Source organism: Delphinapterus leucas, chromosome 3, assembly GCF_059928025.1.
Source record: "Delphinapterus leucas isolate spDelLeu-1000000601 "Yukka" chromosome 3, BTC_Dleu_Yukka2, whole genome shotgun sequence".
Classification (NCBI taxonomy): Eukaryota; Metazoa; Chordata; class Mammalia; order Artiodactyla; family Monodontidae; genus Delphinapterus; species Delphinapterus leucas.
The window spans coordinates 119,582,503-119,608,511 of NC_143131.1; the positions used below are offsets into that span (position 1 = coordinate 119,582,503).

At 39.8% G+C, this 26,009-nt stretch overlaps 1 protein-coding gene across 5 annotated transcripts in view; it reads right to left on the bottom strand.

Moving 5' to 3' along the window:
* The window catches only part of DIAPH1 (diaphanous related formin 1), a 95,019-nt gene that overhangs the window by 68,525 nt on the left and 485 nt on the right, over positions 1-26,009 (bottom strand). For 2 of the 5 annotated variants that reach the window (XM_089909400.1, XM_089909403.1), the window contains exon 2: positions 367-393. The exons of the other annotated variants lie outside the window; for them this stretch is intronic. In XM_089909400.1, coding sequence (XP_089765526.1) covers positions 367-393 — 27 coding nt within the window. The remainder of the gene's footprint in view (positions 1-366; positions 394-26,009) is intronic. 5 annotated transcript variants of the gene reach the window in all.

The window sequence follows — 26,009 nt, forward strand, 5'->3', positions numbered from 1 at the left end:
AAACCGCAAGGACAGCTGTTCGATTCAAAAGGAGCTACCGATAAGCGGCAGCTTGTCGGCACTACCTGTTGAAAATAGCAGTAAATATCTGCAAGCATTCCGGGGCTTCAAGTGATCAGAGTGACATCCGGACAGCAAGTCAGCTTGGAGTTTAAAGAACATGCCTAACCTTGGAAGCCAATGAATGTGCCAGGGAAATGCATGCAATGGGTCAAACAGAGCAAAGAGTTAGGAAAAAGCTTTGGGATGACCTGAGAATAGAACCCATATCACATTTATAAGTTATAGAAAGTCAAAGTTATTGCAACTGGTAAATGTCATAGTGTAGGAAGTGAGCCATGCACATGCTGAACAAAATTTCCTTACCTCATCTGCCATGAGCCGCTTCAGAGTCTAGGAACAGGAAAAACGAGGGAGAAGAAAGGGAAGAGAGATCAGTGAAATGCCAGGAAACCTCCCAAATACCAGATGGGTTGGGGAAAAAAAGAGGAGAAAATAAGTTGAAAGGATATAGGCTCCTTCCCACATGCTAGATTTCTGCCAGACTATTCCTTAGCACATTTCCTTAGGTAAGGGGCAGGAGTTTTAAGGTCACTAAAATATAATAACCCTTTGGGGAAAAAAAGGTGGAGAACTGAAAAAACTCTAAATGGGATGACTGATAAACCTATGAAATGTGTTCAACTGCATTAGTAAACAAGGAAATGCAAACTAAAACCACAACGAGGTATCATTTCACACTCAAGACTGGCAAAAATTTTCATGTGTGTCTGTCTAGTCACAGAGCAGCGGGAGCTCTCACACACTGTTGGTGTGAATGTAAATTGCTATGGCCACTTTGGAAAACAGTATGGCATGATCTAGTAAAGTTAAAATATGCAGATATATTACAACTCAACATGTCAGTTCCTATAAATCTACCCTTCAGAAACTTGCACATATGTAGCAGGTTGTGTATAACAAGAATGTTCACAGCAACAGTGTAATATCTATCAATAAAACAGAGAACAATCCAAATAGCTATCAAGAATAGAATGGATAAACTCGTATAATGGTAGAGTGGAAAACAATTACACAAAGAAAGTGAATGAACTTACAGCTACTCACAAACATAAAAGTGAATGTATTATTTCTTTTACACTGAGATTAAAAACATGCAAGACTAAATTATATTATTTAGGATGTACAATTATAAAGGGAATGATTACCACAAATGGCAAAACAGTGGTTACCTGAAGTGGGTGGAAGAGTAATGACTGCAGAAGGGGACAGGGGGCTTCGGGGGTACTTACAATAATATTCTATTTCTTGATATGGATGATGGTTACATGGATGTTCTGTTTATAATTATTCTGTATGTTTTATATTCTCTTCTGTATATGTGCTACACTTTACCCCAAAAAATCTGAACAAGCAGGTATTCCAGGAAAGCAGGAATTCTTCATTCTAATACTTAGTTTTAAACCATATCTATTTTTGCTAATGTCCTTAGAAGAGTATAGTAAATGCCTCTTGATGAACTTTTCTCAACTAATGAAAAACTGTTTCTGACACTGCCACAAAGCTACTTTACCAACCTTTTTACAGACGAGAAAAATCTATGTCCTTATGTTCATGTGCCCCATGTCAGAGTTCGGTTAAATCCAGTGTGACCTGTGAATCTTAACTTTGCCCTCCACGGTCCAGAGGAGGTCAACCTTCTACTGATGGAATGCTAATCACTCACCCGAAACCATACGATCCTTGCTCAGTGTCAATGGAATCTAAAGTTACTTTGTGTGTGCTGTTTACACAAAGTAAAGGCAGAAGGGCAGCAAAGGCAGAAGGATGATGAAGCAGAGACAGCAACACCCAAGGAGACTCACAGTTCCTTTTGTCACCACCCTGTCACCTGACACACAGAGGTGAAACAAGCCACAAAAAGGATGAATGTTTATAGTTAGGTTGCCATTGCGAAGGTTAAACTTATTTGCTCCTAGAGCAAGTGCTTCCAGAACCTTGTCCTCCAAACTCAAAATGTTCCCTCAGAACCAAGCAACAACCCAAACAATTCTGGGATGGATATAACGTAGGTAACAGAACCTGGGTCTAATGAATCAATTTCAGCTGCAGGTTAAGTTAAAGAGCAACAAACCAGCAACTTGTTCTGTCTGCAGACTCTTATTTCTCTTCCCTCCATCCCCACTATTGAAGTTCACGCCACTATGATCTCCTGTTTGATTTACTGTAACAGCCTCCTAACTGATCTCCTTGCCTTCAATCCCATCTGCCCAACACAAAATCCATTCTATATACTATACCCAAGAGTAATCGTTCTAAAATGCCAAGCTGTCCATGTTATTTCCCATTTAAAACCCTGCAATAGTTCCCTACTGCCCTCAGGTTAAGATCCAAATTCCTCAGCATGGCATATGACACTTCTGGCTTCTCTCCCTTGACTCATCTCACAACAAACCCTCCATTTCAAACTCTATGTTCTGGGCATCCTAACTAGCTTGCAGGTCCACAAACAGATCTTGCTGTCTCACAACCCAAGACTTTCTCTAGGCTGCTGTTTCCCTCAGACTAGACTGTGCTTTCAAGGCTAGCTCCAACAGGCCCTACAGGATGATACCTCCTCTAATTGGATGGGTACCTCTCCTTGTGTGTATATAGAAATAGGTACTTTCCTGTCTCACAGCACTAGAAGTGGATTACAACTCTCCTTTGATTGCCTCCTCTAGCCATTTCCAGACTAAGTTCCTTCAGGGTAGAGCCTAAGACTTAGTCATTATATCTCCTATGAACAAATACCATAATCTGGGGCTGCTCTCCTAAAATACCAATCCCTGCAAAAGCCCTCAAATCTATTCCACCTCTTCACTGCATTAGTGAAGAAACTGAAGCCCAGGCAGGTGGAGTAAATCACTGAGGTCACATGAATAAGGGCAAGCTGGGTATGGAACTCTGGTCTCCAGATTCCAAAGCCCTAAATATTTGCACTCTCCAGATTCTTGTCTTGTTCCCATTTAATGCCCACTAACTGTTGCCTTTACATACAAAAGTAAACATCTCTTTTCTTAAGAAGGAAGAAACCAGTCTCCCTTGCTTTCCTTGGTGCATCATTAGAAACAGATTTATTCCTTAAAAAAATTATCCATGCTTTAGTGCTCAATTTGAGTAAGGACAGTAAAAATGATCCATGCATTTCCTCAACTACTCCAACAGAGGGCAGCATCTACCAGCAAAGTGAATCACAGTGCTACAGGCAAAATTCTGTTTCAGAACCCAACAGAACACCCAAACAGCAAGCTCAATTCCATTACTGAAATGGAACCTGCTGCTACAGTATACTGAGGGTGTATTAATTTACTTATTTAATACTATGTGTGCTTTCCTTACAGATCTTGAACATACAGTTTACAAACAGCTTTGTTTGTTGTTTTTTTTTTAACTGTACCATTAACTGTTTTGTGGATTCTCTGAGATACGCAACAAGAGGTTCCTAGCTCATGAAAAGTAAGAAGGACTAAAAATAGTGGAGACCCTGAAGATAAATGCTACTGGAGCTATATTTATGCCTTATGCCCCAGAGGTTCAAGCTTTTAAACACGGTCTCTAATGATCCCACCTACTTCTTTCTAAATGCTTCTACACTCACCTTTCTCCTTGTTTGCTATCAATTATTTTCTGCCCCCAAACTATAAACCCTTACTTATCTTCACTAAATACTTCATCGTCCTGTCCCTCCTACTGAGTCTTCCACTAAAACTATACTAAAACCTTTAACTACAAATATAGATACTGAAGGAAGCATAAATACGGAATGAAATTTTTTAGCATATCAAAATCTGCTCATGAATACAGATTAATAGGAACTTCCAGATAAAAGACGGTAGACTGAATCAAATTTCCCCGCTTTTTGAAACCCTTCTAAATCTACAGAAAAGGAATTTTTAGAAAGAAAAAATGACAGAGGGAAGGAGCCTACAAGGTTGGGAAGAACAAGAAAAGCGTAATTGCAATCACCTTTTGAAGCTGGGACTAAGACCCAACAGACCTAAGAAAACTGAGTCCTAAACCTGCCATAGGAAAAGCTAATGACCAATCCAAATTGTACTTCAGGATCCTCAACAGGCTCAGGAATTAGCAGCACCAGGTACCTATAGAAATGGGCAGTTGGAGGGAGGGGGAGGCCCAAAAATAAGATTGGTTTGAAAGCTGCTTAAGAAGCAGCTGGACAGGTAGATTCTCCGTTACCCCCCCAACACCCCTCCCCCCATGCCATTGGGAGACTACCCTCCCTTACTCCAGCAGAAGTCTGGAAATTTATTCTTAGAAGAGGGTAAAACACAGATCTCTGGATCAGGGGATGCCAGGCACAGTTGTGGGCAGAGACCCTATACCAAAAAGAAGAGTAATAATCTATGCATACTATAAGCTGAGACACCCAGCACCTTCCCCCTTCTAGTTTCTGAGGACCCCAGCACCCCAAAACCCTTACCCTTGAGGCAGAAGGTTGGAAGAGCCTTCTCTGGGGAACTGAAAAACAACATTAAGCTACTGACATAGTCCAAGCAGATGAACCGTGCCATCCAATATGGTGGCTACCAGACACAGGTAACTATTAAGCACTTCTAATGTGCCTAGTGCAACTGAAAAAGGAATTTTTCATTTTATTTAATTTTATCGAAATTAAAAGCTAATATTTTATTGTTATTGTTAAACTTAAGTATCAATATGTTTGGAACACGCTAGGTATGTGAATCTACCTTTCACCTGTAAATCTTTTCAAATCTAAATACACATCAAGTATCTTCATGAAAATTTAGCATCCAAATTGAGATGTGCTATAAATGTAAAATAAAAACTGGAGTTCAATAACTTCATATAAAAAACAGAAGGTAATAATTGTTATACCTATTACATGTTAAAATAATGTTTTAGATATGCTGGATTAAAAATTTTATTATTAAAGTTAATTTCACATGTTTCTTTTCACTTTTTTCTTTCTATCTTTTTCTGTGGCTACTAGAAAATCTAAAATTACATATGTGATTCACATTATATTTCTATTGGACAGGGCTAGCCTACAATAAACTGCACAGCTAACAAACCCTACCCATGCACCCAGAGTTACCAATGAGTTTTTTAGCCCCTCATTTTTAAACATTAACAGACAACCAAGGATTATCAAACACATGAGGAAAAATCCTAATAAGAGAGGGGGAAAAAGCAACTCATTATACAGAGACTATGCAAGAAAAAGAAAGATTAGGAAAAAAAATTAATATCCACACGGGAGAACATAATGCCATTTTTTAAAATTGTTTTTTTTAAAGTTTTGGCCATGCTGTGCGGCATGCATTATCTTAGTCCCCCGACCAGGGATCAAACCCACGCCCCCTGCAGTGGAAGTGCAGAGTCTTAACCACTGGACCGCCAGGGAAGTCCCTATAATGCCATTTTAAAAAGAAACATTCAGAGGAAAAAGAACCCTGAGAAACTGAACACATGAGAACAGAAACTCAATAGAAGGGCTGGAAGATAAGAATTTGAGGATATCTCCCAAAATTAGAGCAAAAAGACAGAGATGGAAAAATAAGAGAGTAAAGATAAGAAAATTAGATCAGTTTGGGAGGTCCAATATCCAAATAACAGGAGAACAGAGGAGCAAGCTATCAAAGAAATAATTCAAGAATATTTCCCAGTACTGAATGTAAGTTGGTGCAGCCACTCTGGAAAACAGTATGGAGGTTCCTCAAAAGACTAAAAATAGAGTCGCCATATGATCCAGCAATCTCACTCCTGGGCATATATCCAGAAAAAAACTATAATTTTAAAAGATACATGCAACCCTATGTTCACAGCAGCACTATTCACAATAGCCAAGACATGGAAACAACCTAAATGTCCATAAACAGGTGAGTGGATAAAGAAGACGTGGTTTATATATACAATGGAATACTACGCAGCCATAAGAAAGAATGAAATAATGCCATTTGCAGCAACGTGGATGTACTTTGAGATTATCATACTAAGTGAAGTAAGTCAGAAAGAGAAAGACATACACCATATGATATCACTTATATGTGGCATCTAAAATATGGCACAGAGCTTCCCTGGTGGTGCAGTGGTTAGGAATCCTCCTGCCAATGCAGGGGACACAGGTTTGATCCCTGGTCCGGGAAGATCCCACATGCCGCGGAGCAACTAAGCCCGTGCGCCACAACTGAGCCTGCACTCTAGAGCCCACGAGCCACAACTACTGAGCCCAAGCGCCTAGAGACCGTGCTCCGCAACAAGAGAAGCCACCGCAATGAGAAGCCAACGCACTGCAATGAAGACTAGCTCCTATTCGCCGCAACTAGAGAAAGCCCGCACACAGCAACGAAGACACGACGCAGCCAAAAATAAATAAATAAAATAATAATTTTTTAAATTAAAAAAATAAAAATAAATAAAATATGGCACAAATGAACCTATCTATGAAATAGAAACAAACTCATAGACATAGGGAACAGGCTTGTGGTTGCCAAGGAGGGGGGTGGGGGAGTGATGGATTGGGAGGCTGGGGTTAGCAGATGCAAACTATTATATCTAAAATGGATAAACTTTAACAAGGTCTTACCACATAGCACAGGGAACTATATTCAATATCCTGTGATAGGGACTTCCCTGGTGGCACAGTGGTTAAGAATCGGCCTGCCAATTCAAGGGACACGGGTTCGAGCCCTGGTCCGGGAAGATCCCACTTGCCGTGGAGCAACTAAGCCTACGCACCACAACTACTGAGCCTGCACTCCAGACCCCGCAAGCCACAACTACTGAAGCCCATGCACCTAGAGCCCATGCTCTGCAACAAGAGACGCCACCGCCATGAGAAGCCTGTGCACTGCAAGTAAGAGTAGCCCCCGCTCACCACAACTAGAGAAAGCCTGCGTGCAGCAACGAAGACCCGACACAGCCAAAAAAAAAAAAAAAAAAAAAATCCTGTGATAAACCATAAAGGAAAAGAATATAAAAAAGATGTATACATATGTATATCTGAATCACTTTGGGGTATAGCAGAAACTAACAACATTGTAAATCAACTATAGGTCAATTTTTAAAAAAATTTTCCAGTACTGAAGGATAAGTTCCCATCACAAAAACAGATCACCACACAAAGGTATTATCATGGTGAAATTCCAAAACACTGGGAAAACAAAGAAAATCCTACAGTTTGAAAGAAGGGGGACTTCCCTGGCGGTCCAGTGGTTAAGACTCCGAAATTTCACTGCTGGGGGAGCAGGTTCAATCCCTGGTCAGGGAACTAAGATCCCGCATGCCATGCAGTGCGGCTGGGGCAAGTGGGGGCGGGGAAGAAGGGAGGAAAACTGGTCATATACAAAGGAATCAGAGAAGCTTTGAATTTTTTAAACTACATACAAAAAGCTAAACAATGAAAAAAGGCCTTTATAAAATCTGAAAAAAAAGAAAAAAACTTCTAACTTAGAATTCTATACCCAACCAAATTACTCATCAAATGTGAGTTCAAAATAGATATTTTCAGACATTGAAGCTTTCAAAAAATTTATCCCCGTGCACCTTAGGAAGCAACTGTAGGATACGCTCCACCAAAATGAGGGAGCAAACCAAGAAAGTTAAAGACCTGAAATACAGGAAACAGGAGATCTAACACATGAAAGAGGTAAAAGAAATCCCTAGGACAAAGATTCCAGGATCTTTGTGGTGATCCCCTACATTCCTCATGGCTTAACCCACGGATACCCTCAGAAGGAGCCCTTGTAAACACGCAGAGAATCTAAAGTCAGACTATGACTCCAACACTTGGGAGCCTCCTCCTCAGGGTGGCAATATCGTCATTTAAATATAGTCTAGATTTTTGCTTCTTACTCAATTTTTATAATAATCTTTCAGTTATATGCAAACAATTATAGATAGAAGCACAAAATATTTTTTAAAGGGGCAGAAAAACATTTATTCTATAGGAATTTTTTATTCAATAGAATTGGATGGGTAAATAAATTTCTGAAGGTCATTAGCTGGTACAGGAAAAGAGCTTAACAAAACTGCATTTATTAAAATAAGATTCATTTCCTCTAAAAGATTCTCAGTATTATCAAATCTTACTTAAATTAACACAAATTGCTCAAAGGTACACTGCATCAAAAGTAATAGCATCAGAATAAATATACTTGGCTGGGCACTGCTCTGCATTAAGACCATCAATCAACATAAAAATGAAAAGCTGTCCCTTCGCTCTCCTTCCAGAGTGTAATTCAAAGCGCTGATTCAGTCACCACATCCTAATGTAATATGTGGTAAGATAAATCTTTTGGTTACCATCTACAGGAAATAAGAAACTTCCTAGAGACTTTACAGTTTGGTTTCTCTAAGAAACCAAAAATTAAAGTCAAACTCCCAAGGTATGCCCTATGAGGCCAAGCTAATTAAAATAAATTTATGACCGAATGAGTCTGAAACATACTCTGATCAATTATTATCATAATAAATGCAAATGAAATCTAAAACTCCTTTTCCATAGCTGGATTTGTTGTGGTGGTGGTGGCTGCATCTATTAGCACTTCAGCTTTTTAAAAGTGGGCCGATCGGACTAAACTTGGCAGACGTTTTGGACAGAGGTTCCCTCTGTTTGCCTAGTAACAGAACTGGTCTTATTATAAATTCAAGGATATAAGAAAATTCATCCAAGGCACTGATTCACTTCTACCCAATTCCCTGAATCTTTAACTTTTCCATCTAGCGACAAAAAGGGCATAGGATTCTCAGACAATTAAAGACAGTCTCTTGGAACAGGATACTCATGTAGCCTAACAAAAAGTAATTAGGTAGTGTCCTTAGCAGACGAGAGGTTAGGAGAGATCTAATAAGAGAATATGATTAACCATTACTCTGATCACAGAGTACTTTACACAGCAAAAAGTGTTTCTAATTCCTACCAATGTGCTTCACAGGAACAGTTAATCATGGACTTTTACCTCATGAACCATGTGGCTAGCATACGGGTAATATAAACCTATTAGAGCAAGCCCATATTTCGGTACTTTCTAAAGATTTTGTTCAGGCTAACTAATAGGGGACAACTATATCTGAACTCTCGGCTAAGGGAGAACACCACAGGTGAATGCCACTTGGCCCCTGCTCTGTGATGATTCTAGGAGGCCCAGGTTTTTCTCATAACACCTATAATCACAATGCAATTCACTGCCTCAATATACTCAATTCCCACCTCTCCCTCTTCTGACATCCACACTTGCTCATGGGCTAATTCAGCGTGAGGGAAATATTTAGTGTGGTAGGTAGAATTCTAGGACGTCCCCCAAGATTCCCAGCCTGACGTACATACGCTGTATAATCACCAGGACTGTAAATATGATAGGATATCACTCTTGTGATTAGGTTATATTATTTAGCACAACTGACTTTTAAGAAGGGGAAATTATCCATGTGGGTCTGACCCAATCACACAAGCCCTTTAAACCTAGGGTAAGAGGTCAGAAACACAAGGATCCAACATGCCATTTCTGGCTTCAGCATAAAATAAGCCAAATGGCAGGGATTACAGGCAGCATCTAGGAGCTGAGAGCCAGCAAAGAAACAGGGACCTCAGTGCTACAACTGCAAGAGGCTGAATTCTTCCAACTTGAATGCACTTGGAAGGTTTTCCTCCAGCACCTACAGATGAGAAAAGGCCCAGCTGACACCTTGATTTCAGCCCTGTGATACTCTGAGAACCCAGCCAAACTATCCTTGCTGGACTTCTGACCAACGGAACTGTGAGCTAATAAGTGGGTTTTATTTTAAGCTATTGAGTTTGTCATGTAAAAGTAAGCAACTAATACAGTAAGCAAACTGACAAAATTTATCTAGAACTTTAGCTGAAGGAAAAAGATCATGAGTCCTAATTTTTATTTATGGCATGCTAAACAACTGCAAGTATGATTCTGAGCAAATCACGTTAATTCTTCATGCTTCAGTTCCCCTATTTATTAAAAAACAAAACAAAACCAGACACACACTTCTTGGGACCACTAAGATCATAAAATGGAGTGAGAGAGCATTCTATAAAAGCAATTGTGCTCTTATTACTACAGAAATATATTTTCGTAAAATATACACATGTACTAGTTGACACGGTACTCCTACAACATGGCATAAGGAAAAAGTTATTCCTCATCTGTAAACTGTATATTTAGCCATAGCCAATCATTTCACAAAAAGATCTAAAGGACTCAGCCAAGCCAGGCTCTAAATATTTTATATCAGATCCTTCTTCAGACCGTTATTGTAGCTGTTTCTGTGGACCAGATTGTAAGTTGCCTGGGGGCAAGAACCCCTGCTTTGTTCATTTGACATGTCCAATATTTAATAAATATATTAAAAATGATCATCACTCTAGGTTTAGGAACATCATCCTAAGCACAGTATATTCATTTATTCATTACTTTATGCAAATTGAACAAGCTAAAGAAAAGTTTCAAGTTAAGGTTTATGACAGTACAGTATGATTGTTATAGACAGCTCAGACCAAACCTTCAAGAATAATGTCTTTCCCTACGAATAAGGCCAGGGGACCCTGAGTGGTGCTTCAGCCCACATGACATATTTGTTAGTTGTCCTTGGGGAAAATATCCAATTATGGCACACATGTCACCTAGGGAGTCTTCCACCACCTGTGAAAAGCAATAAGCCTTCAGTAAAGACATAGGCTACCTATGGGTAAAATGGGAAATAAGTCTCACTGCAGCCAACAACAGTTTCCTTTCAAGTCCTAATATACCTACCCAGGAAGGAACAGGTAAGGTATCTGTCATTCAGAATCAGAAAGAACAAAGAGCAGGGTCTGGCTCTGATTCATTTTTGTATTCTAGCACAGGACTGACACTCAGTTTCTTAGGATAGTGAGGCAACAGAGGGTCATAACATGGATGTGAATTCAGTTACCAACAAGTCCTATTCCAGCTTTGCCACAAGATTTGCTACATTTCCACTAAAGGACAGTAAAGGCAGGGTAAGCTTTTTTTTGGGGGGGGGAGTTGTGCTGGGGCTTCGCTGCTGAGCGTGGGGGCTACTCTTTGTTGCGGTGCACAGGCTTCTCACTGCGGTGGCTTCTCTTGTTGCGGAGCACGGGCTCTAGGCGTGTGGGCTCAGTAGTGGCGGCTCGTAGGCTCTAGAGCACGGGCTCAGTAGTTGTGGTGCACAGGCTAAGTTGCCCTGCGGCATGTGGGATCTTCCCGGACCAGGGATCGAACCTGTGTCCCCTGCATTGGCAGGAGGATTCTTAACCACTGCACCACCAGGGAAGTCCCAAGCTCTTCTTTTTATCCACCACAGTTTCAGCCTTCCTATCTTTAAGACTATGTTGTCTCACAGGGCTTGTGTGAAGAATAAATAATAAAATAGACGTAAAGCACTTTGTTTTGCAAAGTGTTTTGTAAAAGGTAAATAATATATGATGATGGAACCAATGAAACTCCCTTCAATTCCCACTCCTTATAGAGAAGTCAATTAGAACTAGAGAGAAGGAAATAATGGATACCTTCAAATGTAGGAAATTTTCCCTTCCATTCTAAAATAATGGCCCAAGGATGGCATGGAATGAGTCAATATCTCATATTCCATTTACAGAGAAACAAACTAGATTCTGACATCACTACTTATTAGTGCCAACAGCCTCAACAGGAGTTGTGTAGAACTGGAGTACCCATTTCAAAAAAGAAAATCAAAGAAAAAAGGTATATCAGAGGAAAGGAAGTCTAAAACAAGAGCACCAAATGACTAGAAATTGAAAAATATGAACTCTAAAGCTAATTTACCATTATAAAGTTAAATGCGCTTAAGGGAAAGAAAACTGAAGATTATCTAGCAACCCCCAGAAATGAGATGGCACACTCATGTTCTCCATGACTGCTAAGGAAAAAGTGCTAAAGGAACAAGTAAGACTCTAGCAGCTCATCCACTTAGTTCCACACTGCCTCAGCAGCCCCACAGCTAAACTCAGTATTGGAGAGTTAAATTTCTGACAACTCATACAAGAGACCACACAGGAAACACAGTAGAGGAGAGTCCAAGTTTTGTTTTTTTTTTTTTGTGGTACGTGGGCCTCTCACTGTTGCGGCCTCTCCCGCTGCGGAGCACAGGCTCCGGACACGCAGGCTCAGCGGCCATGGCCCACGGGCCTAGCCGCTCCGCGGCGTGTGGGATCCTCCCGGACCAGGGCATGAACCCGTGTCCCCTGCATCGGCAGGCGGACTCTCAACCACTGCGCCACCAGGGAAGCCCCCCAAGATCTTTTATTCCTAATTAAAAGACGTCTTTCAATCTACCCCTGCCTTCCAGAATCAGTATCTTTATCCTGATACAGCCCAGGGAGTCCAGAAAGATTCCAGGCAGTGGCCCATGTGAAGCACAAGTTAGAAATGCCATATAGGGGACTTCCCTGGTGGTCCAGTGGTTAAGAATCTGCCTTCCAAAGCAGAGGACGTCGGTTCAATCCCTGGTTGGGAAACTAAGATCCCACATGCCATGGGGCAACTAAGCCCATACGCCACAACTACAGAGCCCGTGTGCTGCAACTACAGAGCCCACATGCTCTGGAGCCCGTGCGCCACAACTAGAGAGAAGCCCGCCTGCCGCAACGAAAGATCCGCGTGCTGCAACTAAGACCTGACGCAGCCAAAAAAAAAAAAAAAATACATTTTTTAAAGGCCATGTAAAGAACATTATTAGGTAACTGTACTCCATCCCGTTTCAATAATTATAAACTTGAAGCAGTTTGCTTATAAATTCAAAGCAACAAACTCAATTTCCCTCACAACTGTCTAAAACTGTTTAGAGTCTGCTTTCCAATAAACCACATTTCCCGACTATAATTAAAATGAGGGGAAAAAACTATCTTAATATTAGAGTCCAATCCTCTGCGAGACAGGTCCAGTACGTTAGAACAGTTCTCTAATAGTCCAAGAAGGCAAGTCTCTTGGGGAAAAGGAGAAGGCAACTTTTTGCCTCCAGCTTAGCTCATCCTGAAGCTAAGGACTGGCAGAGACTGCATCCTAGATAGCTGATAGCCTAGAGGAAGAAGGACAGTCCACTCAGGTTTCACTATTCCAGCTCAGCAGAACAGGTGGAAACCAGGCTGGGAACATTGCATTCTTCCTCTATGTCCATGCACACAAACTGCCAGCCCCCTGCACTACGAAGCACTCAAGGGCCAGGAAAACAAGTTGCCACTAGAGAAAGTGCTCAGATTCTAGAAGTCCTAGTTTCCTATCAAGTACCACATGGCGTGGCAGACACGCTCCTCTCCTTTGCTGTCAGGAAGGAGGCGCACACACATTCTGTCATCTGGTGAGAGGGCAGAGTAAGCAAAGCTTACTCCCTTTCAAACATCCAAAGGTTCTAATAAAACTTTCAAATACACATATAGAAAGCAATAAATAACGTTAACCGACTTTTCCAAAGTTTTGACATACTTCTCAAGCTCCAAATACTGATACTTGTTCTTTACTTTCTTATTAGGCCTCTCTCTTCACTGCCTTAGCTTAGAGAAGCTAAGAAAAAGGGGGTGTTGTTCATTCATTTGGAAACAGTCAATGACTCAGGAATGCTGTTTCCCAATCTCCGTAGCAACTGTCTTCTCCTCCCATGTTGTGATGTGAGTAGCAGGACATCTACTCTTTCTCAAGGGTGAGCACATGAATGACACACCCAACGGCCTGACAGACAGGAAGTTCCTGCAGCTGATATTGCTTCTACATACAGGCACCAAGCATGAGGCCACCTTGTTTTAAATCCCATTCTCAAACCCTTCATTTCTAAATGATGGTTACACTTCTTCTACCCTCACATCATTCCTGAATACAAGAAGTAATCACGACCTACTGATAATAGCTTAACTGATCCAAAAATTATACTACTACTCAAAAAGCCAGACTTGATCTTATGAAACCACAGTAAACATTTACTGGCCTTTTACAAATCTAGAATTAAGATTTTATTTTGAGAAAATTTGGGGGAGGGAGGGGGGAGACAGCATGAGGTGAAATCTCATTACTCCTCTATAACCAGAGATATAAGCAAGAGTTAAAACAAGAAACTTCCGATACTTCTAGCAACCATACTTGTGTGGAACTATGTTCTAATGCAAAGACATTACAGAATTTCATGCCAAAGTACTTAGGCTCCAAAGAGACTTCCATGTACCATGTATTTTTCTCTTTGGTTCTAACTACTGAAAAATAACTAAAATTTCTGGAAAACGAGTTAGGATATTGTTTTACTCTATTTTTATACACATCTACATTTTCTTAGAAAAATGTGTATCACTTGTATGATACAAATACATTTCCAGGGAATTACCTGGTGGTCCAGTGGTTAGGATTCCATGCTTTCACTGAGGGCTGGGGTTCGATCCCTGGTCGGGGAACTAAGATCCCACAAGCCGTGCGGTGCGGCCAAAGCAAAATAAAACAGAATTTCCATTTCAAACAAAAGTACCAATTTTCAAAGATTAGAAAGCTGAAAAATGTTTATGACACATTGTTTTAAAAGCAGAAAATGTGTAGAAACTGTAATTGCAATGTTGTAAAAATATCTGTGCAGAGAGATGACTAGAATATTCAAATACTAAGTGAAATAAAAAATAAAAATTGGGGGTTCTTAGATTTTGCTATTTTGAAAATGTATGTATATGTCTTTTCAAAAAGAGTATAAAAAATTATTTTAAAAGAGTATAAAAATTATCACAGCATCGAAAAGCAAAATATCCAAAATTCATATTCAAAATGCCCACCAGCATTTACTCTTTTCCAGTAGTACTTTGCTTAAGGCAACACTCTGGCAGGGCACAGTCACAAAATTTAGGGATGACAATGCAATGTGAGAAAGAATAATGAACAGTTAGTGGAGTCTAAAAGCTAGCTTACCTAATTACATGACCTTGAGCAACTTAATACCTCTAGGCCTCAGTGGCCTTCTCCTGTTAAGATGAGGAGGCTGAGTCAGATCATTTCTAGGGTCTCTTCAGGGACCCTTAAAGACAGTGCTTAGTTACTACTGCTCTTTTTGAGGGCAGCCCAATGCCTGCTGCTTGCTTGATAGGACATATCCTACAGAGACTTCTCACCACTTCTTCTTGTGGTTTCAATCACAGGAAACAGACGTCACCCATGGGCCTAGAAGTAAGTAACGAACAAGCCCTGGCGGATGCAAAGAGCTGCCAACTAAGGCCAACTCCCATCTTTTTAAAATACCAGAATCAAGAAATCACTAGAAACCTCTATGCCTGGGGAGCCTGACACACATCTTTCACAAAAACTAACAAAACTAAAAATATCTCTTTAGGCCCCGTGAAAGCATGATGAAATAATTTTAGAAAAACTACTTTGCTTCTACGGCCAAATGAAGGAATCAAAGGAACTCCATAGCTATGGACAGAAATATGTGACTTTGAGAAAAAACTAAGGCAATCCTACTGCCAGCAGCATTTTTTGTAGAGATCCAGACATATCCTGAGGACCTGAAGACTTCATCTTGGTCTCCTTTATTTAATATTCTGTGTAAACCTTTCTGTAGCCATGAAAGACTGTGGTGCTGATTCAAATAATATAGGAACTTAGCAATTATTCACTTTAAATGTATGTTATCAATCCCTAGAGGAGTGGGTCAAATACTGCTCTCATTTATAACGATAAAAGCTGGCAGCCCTCTGCTATGTAAAATAATGCAGATTTTAAATCCGATAGACATGTTCCTTCATTAAATATTGATACAAGACAAAACCTAAGGCACTATCTCTAGAGAAAAATAAAAATCTTTTCTCAACAGAGTTCTTCTGGTCTGGTATAGTCATATCAGTGGTTCTCTTTGCCTCACAGTTACCTTGGTGAGAGGACTGATGTTTTCAAAACCGTCAATCTCCTACATTAGACCACAGAAATGGAGAGACTTGAAAGTAATCCCAAGAGTCACAAGACTCACAGTAAAACTAAAATACATAACAGGTTATTGCTAATATGAGCTAAACACCACCACTCTTAGATACCTTACAAGCTAGATGGGAGATAAGACCCACCCTCCTCAAGAGATTTCGATATCATTCTGTCTTTCTCTCTCTCTGTCTCTTTATACATACATATATATATATACACACACACACACAATATATATATATTTTATATATATATATATATAGTGCATTCATGAAAGACTAAAGAACACTTCAAATAAGCATGCAATCAAAACCAATACTGCACTGTGCTAAAGTATGTTTAGAAGAAAATAACAGGTCCCAGAGATAGGCTCAGATTATTCCCACAATTTCCCACCTGAGCCCACAATTTGTTTTTTCTTTGGCCGCACCGCATGGCATGTGGGATCCTAGTTCCCCAACCAGGGATTGAACCTGCGCCCCTTGCATTGGAAGTGTGAAGTCTTAACCACTGGACCGCCAGGGAAGTCTCTGAGCCCACAATTTGACTATACAGTGGCTGAGATCCAGATGAAGACAGTCACATCTTTTAAAATCTAGAATGATCACTGAAAGTCTGAGAAGATGGATTATTACAATGGATAAGGAATGGAAATCAAACAAACTTCACTACCTAAACTCCCATCTAGATAGCAGAAGTGATTTGCTGGAACCTTAACACTAATCTGTTCATGTTCTTCACCACCACATATTCACAAGGCCACAAACTGCATCAACATGCATCATGACATGTTACAAAATGCAAATTTTTCCATTCTGCTTTCTGTGGGTTTCTACAGAAAGAGAACCTAAAAGCCCTTCCCAGGGATAAAATAATCTCTATGAAGTGGCTTTCTTAAATGATTCATCTCCCCCTGATCCTCTTGACTGCTATAACCAGGCCATTTCTTTTTGCTACAGCCATACATTCAAACCTCTGAGCCTCTGTTCACATTGTTCCCCACCCCACGAAACCCCTTACCCCTCTCCTCTACCAATCCCTGGATTTACTTCCAGGGCCTATCATGTTCCTTCATGTTCCAGGGCCTTCATCTTCCATGAACCTAACTAGCATTGCCCACAATTGTATTCTAGATCATTTATGTAGAATTTGGGACATTAGTATAGACCTTTGAAATCATTCATGCTAACCCTCTCATTTTACGAGGAAAGACCAAGAAAGAAGAGTGACTTGCCCAGAGTTCACACAGTTAATTAGGAGCAAAGTCAAACTAAGTAGCAACATATGGAAAGAATATTTCAGTAAGAGAGATGGGGGTTGTAGTCCTAGGTCTAGTTGTAAACTTGGACAGATCACTTCTCTAAGCCCACATTCCTCCATCTATAAAATAAAGGATTTGAATTAAATAACTTTCAGCATCCTTTTCACCTTCAGCATTCTATGATTCTGAAACAGGTCTTCTGACTCTCAGCTCAGTAATCTTTCCACATAATTCCTTAAATTCTCTGAATTTCTACAGCTTTTGAAGTCTATGCTCATGGCTTTTAAGCTTCTCCTACCTATTCTTCTACAGACACGGCTGAGATTACAATCTCTTAAAAAGCATGGACTGAACCTGATAGGTCAAACACATGGGCTCTTGATCTTCAGCCTTTTGGATCTAGGGTAGATTCACACAAACAAGAGAAACTCTATTCTCTACTCTTTGCCACCAATCATACAGAAAATCCTAGTTCCAGGTACCTGGACCTCTGTGGCAATGTCTTAATTATTAACCACAGGCAAATAACTGCCAGGTCTAAAGAATAAACTTCAGCAGTCCCCAGACTCAGGAGAGACCCTAGAGTTAGTAACCATTTGCAATCCTTATTTGTTTCAGGGCCAATTCTAAAATATAGAAAAGATAACTATGGAGCTGGTCTAGCAACAGCTTCCTCCTTCCTATACGTCACCACTACTTGCTGCTCGCAGCAATTTAAACAACTAAAATTCCTGCCAGGTGATGCTGTTAGAGCTGCTCTATTTACAAAGGAGATAAGGTTACATTAAAAAATAATAATAATTTAGACAACTTCTTAATAACGTATGAGCCAGGGGAAAGGTAGATTTTGCATGCACTATAACAGCTACTTTTACATGCCTAAGAAAGGTTTAATTAAGATTCCTGCAATGGTCTCAAAGTCTAAATTATTAAATGCAAAATGCAGTTAGGCATTTAGCTACTGCACTTTGTTCATCTAGACCCAACACTTCTTTTCCCACTAACTGAACTGAAAAAGAGTCCAGTTTTAATAGACTGCAGTAGTCAAAGGGCTCTAAAGATATACCATCAAAATTTTCTTTGATACAACAAGTGCAAAAACTGGACATTTGTAAACTGTCGATACAATGCAGTGAACAAGAAGATGGCTGTGTGTGTGTGTGTGTGTGTGTGTGTGTGTGTGTGTGTTTAAATCAGCCAGACTTAGGTTTGAATTCCAGTTCTATGACCTAAAGCATGTTGCTGATCTCACTGAGTTTCAGTTTAATTACCTAGAAAGCAGGAATAACAATAGTACCTATTTTATATCTAGAGCTGTTCAGTGCAGCTCTAGGGCTATAGCAAGTATGCAACAAACAAGTGCTATTATTACTGTTACAGTTATTATTACTCCCTGTCCTTCCAGTCTGCAATGAAGTAATCTTCCTATCTATAAAGATGATGAGCACTCATTAATATCTATAGATAGGAAGATTGGCATTATACAACCTGTAACACACTGAGTACAGGAAAACAAAAGGTTTCTAACACCACATAAGAGATGAAAATGCTTTCACTATAAATAGAATCTCAAAGGTCCCCAATCCCAAGAGTATCAGAAATGGTCTGTCTTGTCTACAGGTGAAAATTAATACCCCAAAGAGAACATGTGGAATATAACTGACATTTCCACAGTGATAGGAGAATTTAAGAGCTAAATCTATAAAACTTTTAGGAGAAAAATCTTAGTGACTATGATTTTAGCAAAGATTTTTGAAATATGATACAAAAAGCAAAAACAATTAATTGGATGGACTTCATCAAAATTAAACATTTTTGTTCTTCAAAATATACTGTTAAGAAAATGAAAAGGCAAGTCACAGGAGGAAGAAAACATCTGTAAAACATATCCAACAAAGGACTTGTATTTAGACAGTAATAAAAAAATTTTAAGTGGGCAAAATTTTTGAACAGACACTTCAAGGAAGATATACAGCAAATAAACACATGAAAAAATACTCAACATCATTAAGGAAATGCAAATTAAAGCCACACTGAGATACCGTTTGTAGACTGGAAAAAAAATGCACAACCTAAAAGTTGAAAATTATGTTTTATTCAGAGGCCTTACTGAGGACTAAAGCACCTGATGGCAGCCTCTCAGATAGTTCTGAGGGACTACTCCAAAGATTTAAGAAAGGAGCCGGGATATACAGGAATTCTTGCTGGAAAAAAAAAAACCATGAAGTTGAACATCAAAAGATTACTGCTAATCACAAAAAAACAGACATCTCAAGTTAATGATTTTTAGTGCTTTTCTGTATATGGGAAGATGTAAGAGTCTGGGCTTACTGAAATCATTCCTTTGATATGCATCTTAACTACCTAAGGCCAGTATCCCGTTTTTCTCCATCCTGAATTCCCCTCAGGGTGCATAGTCTGGACAGCTACAGTGACTGATGGCTTGGTGGCTGGCAACCTGTTTTTCTCCTTCCTGCATTCCCCTCAGAGTGCACCAACAGGGACTCCTGCAGTGGCTGATGACTTTATGGCCACAACATCCTTTGTTTACTGAAATGGCAAGCGACATTCTTTGTCCACTCACTACACACCCACTAGAATGGCTAAAATTTAAGACTGATCATACCAAGAGCTGACAAGGAACCAGAACCCATGTATTGCTTGTGAGAAGGTAAAATGATATAACAACTTTGGAAGCAGTTTGGCAACGTCTTTAAAAGTTAAACATAGCCCTACCATATAGCCTAGTCATTCCACTCCTAGGTATTTACAAAAGAGAGATGAAGGCATATGTCCAGACAAAAACTTGTACATGAATGTTCACAGCAAAACAAAAAAGAACCAAAACTGGAAACAATCCAAATGCCCATCAACAAGTAAATAAATAAATTACAGTAAGCCCATACAATGTAATATTACTCAGCAATAAAAAAGAATGATCTGTTAATATAGCTAACATACATTATGCTGAAAGAAGCCAAAAGAAAGGGTTCATATTGTGTATAAGTCTATTTATATAAACTTCTAGAAAATACAAACTAATCTATAGTTATAGAAAGCAAATCAGTCGTTAGTTACCTGGGGATTGGGGCACAAGGAGGAATGAGAAGGAGAGAATACAATGGGGCAGGAAAAAACTGTTGAGGGTGATGGATATATTCGTTATCTTGCCTGTGGCAATGGGTTCACCAATTGTGCACTAAATATATGCAGTTTATTGTATGTTAATTATACACCAATGAAGATGTTTAAAGAAAAAAGACGTCCAAAGGATCTGTGGCAAAACAAACAGGTGAAGACCCCTGAATAAAGTATGAGCTACTCTAGGTGAAAAAAAAAAAAAAAAAAAAGCAAGTGTGGGTTATCTTTTTACTTGATTTACTTTAATGTTAATTACTTAACATTAAAAAAAAAAAAGGCAGCTATATCTGAGATATAAGCCCACTACCTTGGTTTTCTGTGACCTTTAGGATCAAAGATGGTTTATAAAGCAACCTCTGTTGGATCCTTGAAGTATGCTAAGTCTTCAAAGAAAATGCAAATCCTATTGCTTTCAAACAGTACTATTCCTAAAACAGGGAATAAGTCACAGAATCAGAAATCCAGAAAAATAATCTAGGACACCATAAACGCTACCTGTATCTGCTACCTAATAAAATGACAAAGTAGCTACTGCCTAAAGACCACTTATAACCACAATCAAGGATGGAATTTCCCATCTTCCATATAACAATGCTTCCATATAGGAATGCTGTGTTTCTCTTAATTAAGTTCTTTATGATTTTTCTCTTTTGTGTCCCCTTATCTGTTTCATCCCCCTTCTTGGAGGGAAGAAATTTAAGCAAATATTTAAAGGACCAATTGACACTCCCTAACTGTCACAGAGCCAAGCAACAGAGTCAATTTCTTCAATCTTTTCCCTTTCAGTCTCATAGCTTCTAGCTGTATCTCTTCCTTTTATATAATCCCTTTCCTCCAAGATCCTGAAATTTACTAAAGGAAATGTAGAATCCAAAATTTTATGCTTTTGCCTCGTCCATTTATTTATCCAATTTCCAACCTACAACTGTAAGAAGGGATGCTACACTGAGCAGGTGTTTGGGCTTGATGACATTTAAAGTCCCTTCCAACTCTAAAATTTTAAGACTACCATTCACAGCAAGCTTTACTAATGAATGGAAGTAAGAATCTCAAAGTTGAAAAAACAATGATTCACCCAGAGTTATCCTGTAATCAGTGGTAAAATTCCTTAAAATACTGGCTCAATTTCCCTTTTCCTACAGTAATTCTCTTACTTTCTTAAAAAAGGTTCTTTGATTAGAAAAACTGTGTTTGTTAAAAAAAAAAAAGATAGGTAGAAAATAAGGTAAGATATGTTCATAGTGATTAAAATATTCTTTATTTTTCCATTTTAGCTTCAAGGTTTTAAGAAATTTTAGTATAAGCATCTTTTACTGCTCCTGATTCCCCAAAGGCCTGGCTATCCAAGGGACTAGAACCAGTCCTTATAGCAGCAGGGCAGTAGTAAAAACAAAGAGGGAGGGAATGATAAGACAGCTAGGCACAGGGAGAGGGTTGGCATTGTCTCATCTAACCCAAACAAGGGGCAAACACCCAATGCTGCTTTGCTGGTTAGCAAGAGATGAATTTTTTTCCTACTGCTTTCAGACAAAAGTGATTGAGAATAGAAGGCTCAACATAAAAAAGAAAAACACTTAAGATTTATTTCAATATGGGGATGCTTTTTGTAGTCATGATTTCAGCTGAGACATAAAATGAGAGAAAACACCACCTGCATATACAAACTCTGTTTCTCTATAATACCTAATATTTCTTGTTAATAAACATGATTTTAAGCTGTTTTTCTAAATCATATGTGGTATAACCTTATCTTTTAAGCCTCTGTTACATTTCACTGAAAATATAACACTCTCCAAGAATAACGTGGCAATCCATTTATAAAATACACTGAACACCCCAGGGGATAACAAAAGGTGATTTTATCACACAGGAAATAAAATTAGTCTATTCTGACCCATATGGCCATCAACAAAGTTAAATCACTTCTCACTTATTACTATATTCTTAGCTTTTTAAATAAACAATTTACAGGTCATAAAAATTTCAACTCTTTTTATAAAAATATCCGAACATTTAACAACTCTCTCAAGGCAGAGATTTTAATTGAGGCATTCCCTCAGTTTCACCTCCTGTGAGGGAGGATTTCCTTTGAGACAAGTAAATGTAACATTATCCAGTGGATCCTTGTGCTGTCTCTTTAAAGACCAGGCAGGCAGAGGGCAAATTTTTAAGGTATCATTCTGTCATCTCAAACTCTCAATAACATTCCTGTAGGCTCCCCTCCCTCTTTCCAAACTAAGTAATCCCTGTGTTTATCAACTTCAAAAAACACAAATGACTTGTATAAAGTTCTATGCATATTCCTTGGTTTTCAGTGACCTTTTGGATCAAAATTAAAGCAGGTATCTGCATGAACAACTCCACTTCTTTCATAATCTCTACCTTTCCTAATATTTGTTTAAAATTCTACCTGGCATCCTTCATTTTGGATGAACAGGGGTCTACAACTAAATATACTTTCACTCTCACTTTGCTTTTATTTATTTGTTTTAAAAGTAAATGTATCTATTTTTTATTTTTGGCTGTGTTGGGTGTTCGTTGCTGCGCACGGGCTTTCTCTAGTTGCGGCAAGTGGGGGCTACTCTTCATTGTGGTGCGAGGGCTTCTCGTTGCGGTGGCTTCACAGGCTCTAGGCACACGGGCTCAGTAGTTGTGGCTCACAGGCTCTAGAGTGCAGGCTCAGTAAATGTGGCACACGGGCTTAGTTGCTCCATGGCATGTGGGATCTTACCGGACCAGGGCTCAAACCCGTGTCCCCTGCATTGGGGAGGCGGATTCTTAACCACTGCGCCACCAGGGAAGTCCCTCACTTTGCTTTTAGAAGGGCATGAAACTGCAACACAGCAATAATTTTACATAGGTATCCAAAACTAAACAAGATTTTAAAAATTACATATCTTCTATTATTTCTAATCCCACACTAAAATTCATGTTTTACGAAGTTAGGCTCCTAGTTGAATCAAGATGCGATAGTCTTTCTTAAAATGGATCAGTTCTCGATTGTATGAGAAGACATGGAGTCTGTAAAATGCAGGAATACTCTGCAGCTTCCTAACATCCTGGTTATACTTACTCCCCTTACACATATTTCAGAAATCAGTCTCTCTGACACCCACATTCACTACTGCTGAAAAGGCAGAAAACACTCTGTTCATTTAGCATTTTTACTTCCCTTCATCTTAAGGGCTTCCAAAAGGAACTGGTATAATGCTGGACAAGGGGATAAGCTCATGGTCCAGGAGACGACAGACTCAAGAAGAGCCAAGGGGAATGGAACACCAGACAGCCTGGCTTCACCACACACATTAGCATCTCGAACAACCACGTTTTAAAAAGATGAGCCCTACCACTGTTTAAACTTAGACTCCTTGTGTCCTTTCCACACTAGATGCCTTTAAGGGTAAAGAGCAGATCTTAGGCAATTTGTGAGCTCCGTGTTCTCATCAGTTGATCTGTAATTAGAACCTGCATCAGCTTGGAAAGGTACGTAGCAGCTAAAGGGATTAGTAACCCCTCAGGTGCAAACAAATACCTTCAGGCACACTAGGTCCAAACCAGTGCAGTTTTATAAAATGCATTCTTAATGTAGCTCCCGAGGACACACACTGTAGAAAAGGTGGAGCAGGCGAAACAGCTTTGAGTTCACTTTTAGCCTGTAGTTCAAGAAAACCACACCATGGGTAACAAAAGCAAACCAGCAATCTCGCCCACTCTACCCACCGCCATATACATACACAGACACAAAGAGAAGTGGACTGCAATGCTCCTCCTAGGCTCTCATTTCCACACAGTTCTTACATAAAGAGCAATGAGAAAGACAGAATATCCTGAACCCTTGAGGTATGGTATAGTTGGCAATAAAGGGGTTAAGCAGCTCTACTTTCCTGGAAACTTTCCAATTCCTAGCCAGGAATGCAATTCTCCTCACTACCTGTGTGTGCTACATATTTTTAAAAAATTCAGCAGATTAAGAGTGAAGACCAACACCTCAGAAAGAAAAAGAGAACTTGGTTCAGCTGTACCCTCTCTAAAGCAAATACCAACGACTCTGAGCCAAATCCACTCAGCATACACAAGATTCCACGGACATGCCAAAAAACAGGTGAAAAGAAGTTGAATTTCCTCAGGTATCTCACCTTTCAGCCCCACACACTTAGTAGAATTTACAAATCTGTGAAACACGTAAGTGTTAGATAAAACAAAAGCACATGTAAAATTCCATTTAGAACCTGAAAAACATTTACAAGTCACAGAGGTCACTATAAATCAGCAAAAACAGCTGGTATTTGGGTGAGGAAGGTCAAAGGGTAACCATGGAAACAAAAGCAAAACAAAATGATACATAAATAGAAGAAATATGGGCCTTAAAACTTAAGGCTTAGAAGGAAAGCTCCCTAACTAGAAGTTCATGCTTATCCTAAAGAAACATAGGGAAATATTGCTTTGGTCACCATAGGGGGAAAACTGTCACTACTATTAAACCTACATTTCTGGGGGAAAAAAGATGTTCACCAGATAAAAACACAGGCAGTGACTGACAGACTACAGTCACAGGAAATGACATCCAGAAGCACCTGTCTTGCTAGAAATAGGTAGGAAGAGATGAGTCACTATTTTAATTCTGTTTAGTGCTCTCCACATTCCAACCCTCTAGGTCCCAAAGCAGCATTATCCTTTTTCATCACTTTCTCAGTTTTCTTCCCAGACTTGTGGAGTTGGGTCCGAACGCTAAGGGGTGGGGATAAGAGAAAAGAGAAAGAAAGAGGAAAAAGTTAGAAACCTTTTGGTTAGTAGAAAAAGATACTGGGGTGGCAGAGTAATTACCTGGGAGAGAAGACTACATTACAGTTACAACTAGCAAACGGTTATTAAGATCCAAAACTCCCTCTCTTGGACAGCGCCCCCTATCTTTCAAAGCTTCTACAGTAAAAAGCAAACAACTCCCTGGAGAGAGGAGTAAAAAAGAAGATGCAGTGTGTGCTAAGGTAATGAGATACCACAGTGTTACACGAATATCAATATTCTTTCAGATTGGAATTGGCACCTGATGAAAGTCAGACTCTTCTACAGGTTGGAAAAGGGTTGTCAGTAGCCTTGGGGCACAGGATGTGGCAGAAGAGCTGAAGAGATAGTTATCATGGGAATCGTACAAAAGGCAATTCCCTTAGGTACGCACAAACTTCTTGGCCTTTTAGCCTAACTTCCTCCCCATGGGGGAGGGTGATCACCGTCCTAAGAAGGGCATATTCATGAGAGAAGTTCGAACCCCTTGATAAGTGATAAGCAACAGGGCAAAGGGGCAGGTTCTCTGTCTAAGGAAATACTGGGAAGCCAACTACCGTCATGCCCAATGACCAGAGTAACTGGGCAGGTACCCATTCCTGCAGCCGCAAGGACAAACGTCCAAGGGAGGAGGGAAGGCAGGGCCCAAGTCAGGTAACATTCCTGGGGGGAAGGATTATCAGGTGACACTGGGCTGAGGGCCCAGAGAGGAGACTGGGCGGGAGGAAAGTTAGCAGGTGAAAGAGATCAATCCTGGGCAAGGAAGTGACCTTTGGAGAAGCAAACAGGAGGATACCAAAAACAGGGGGAAGGGTAATAAGAGAAAATGGACCCCGAAAAGCACACAGGATCGGGATACAGAAGGCGTGTTCGGGTAACGGAGAAAGAAG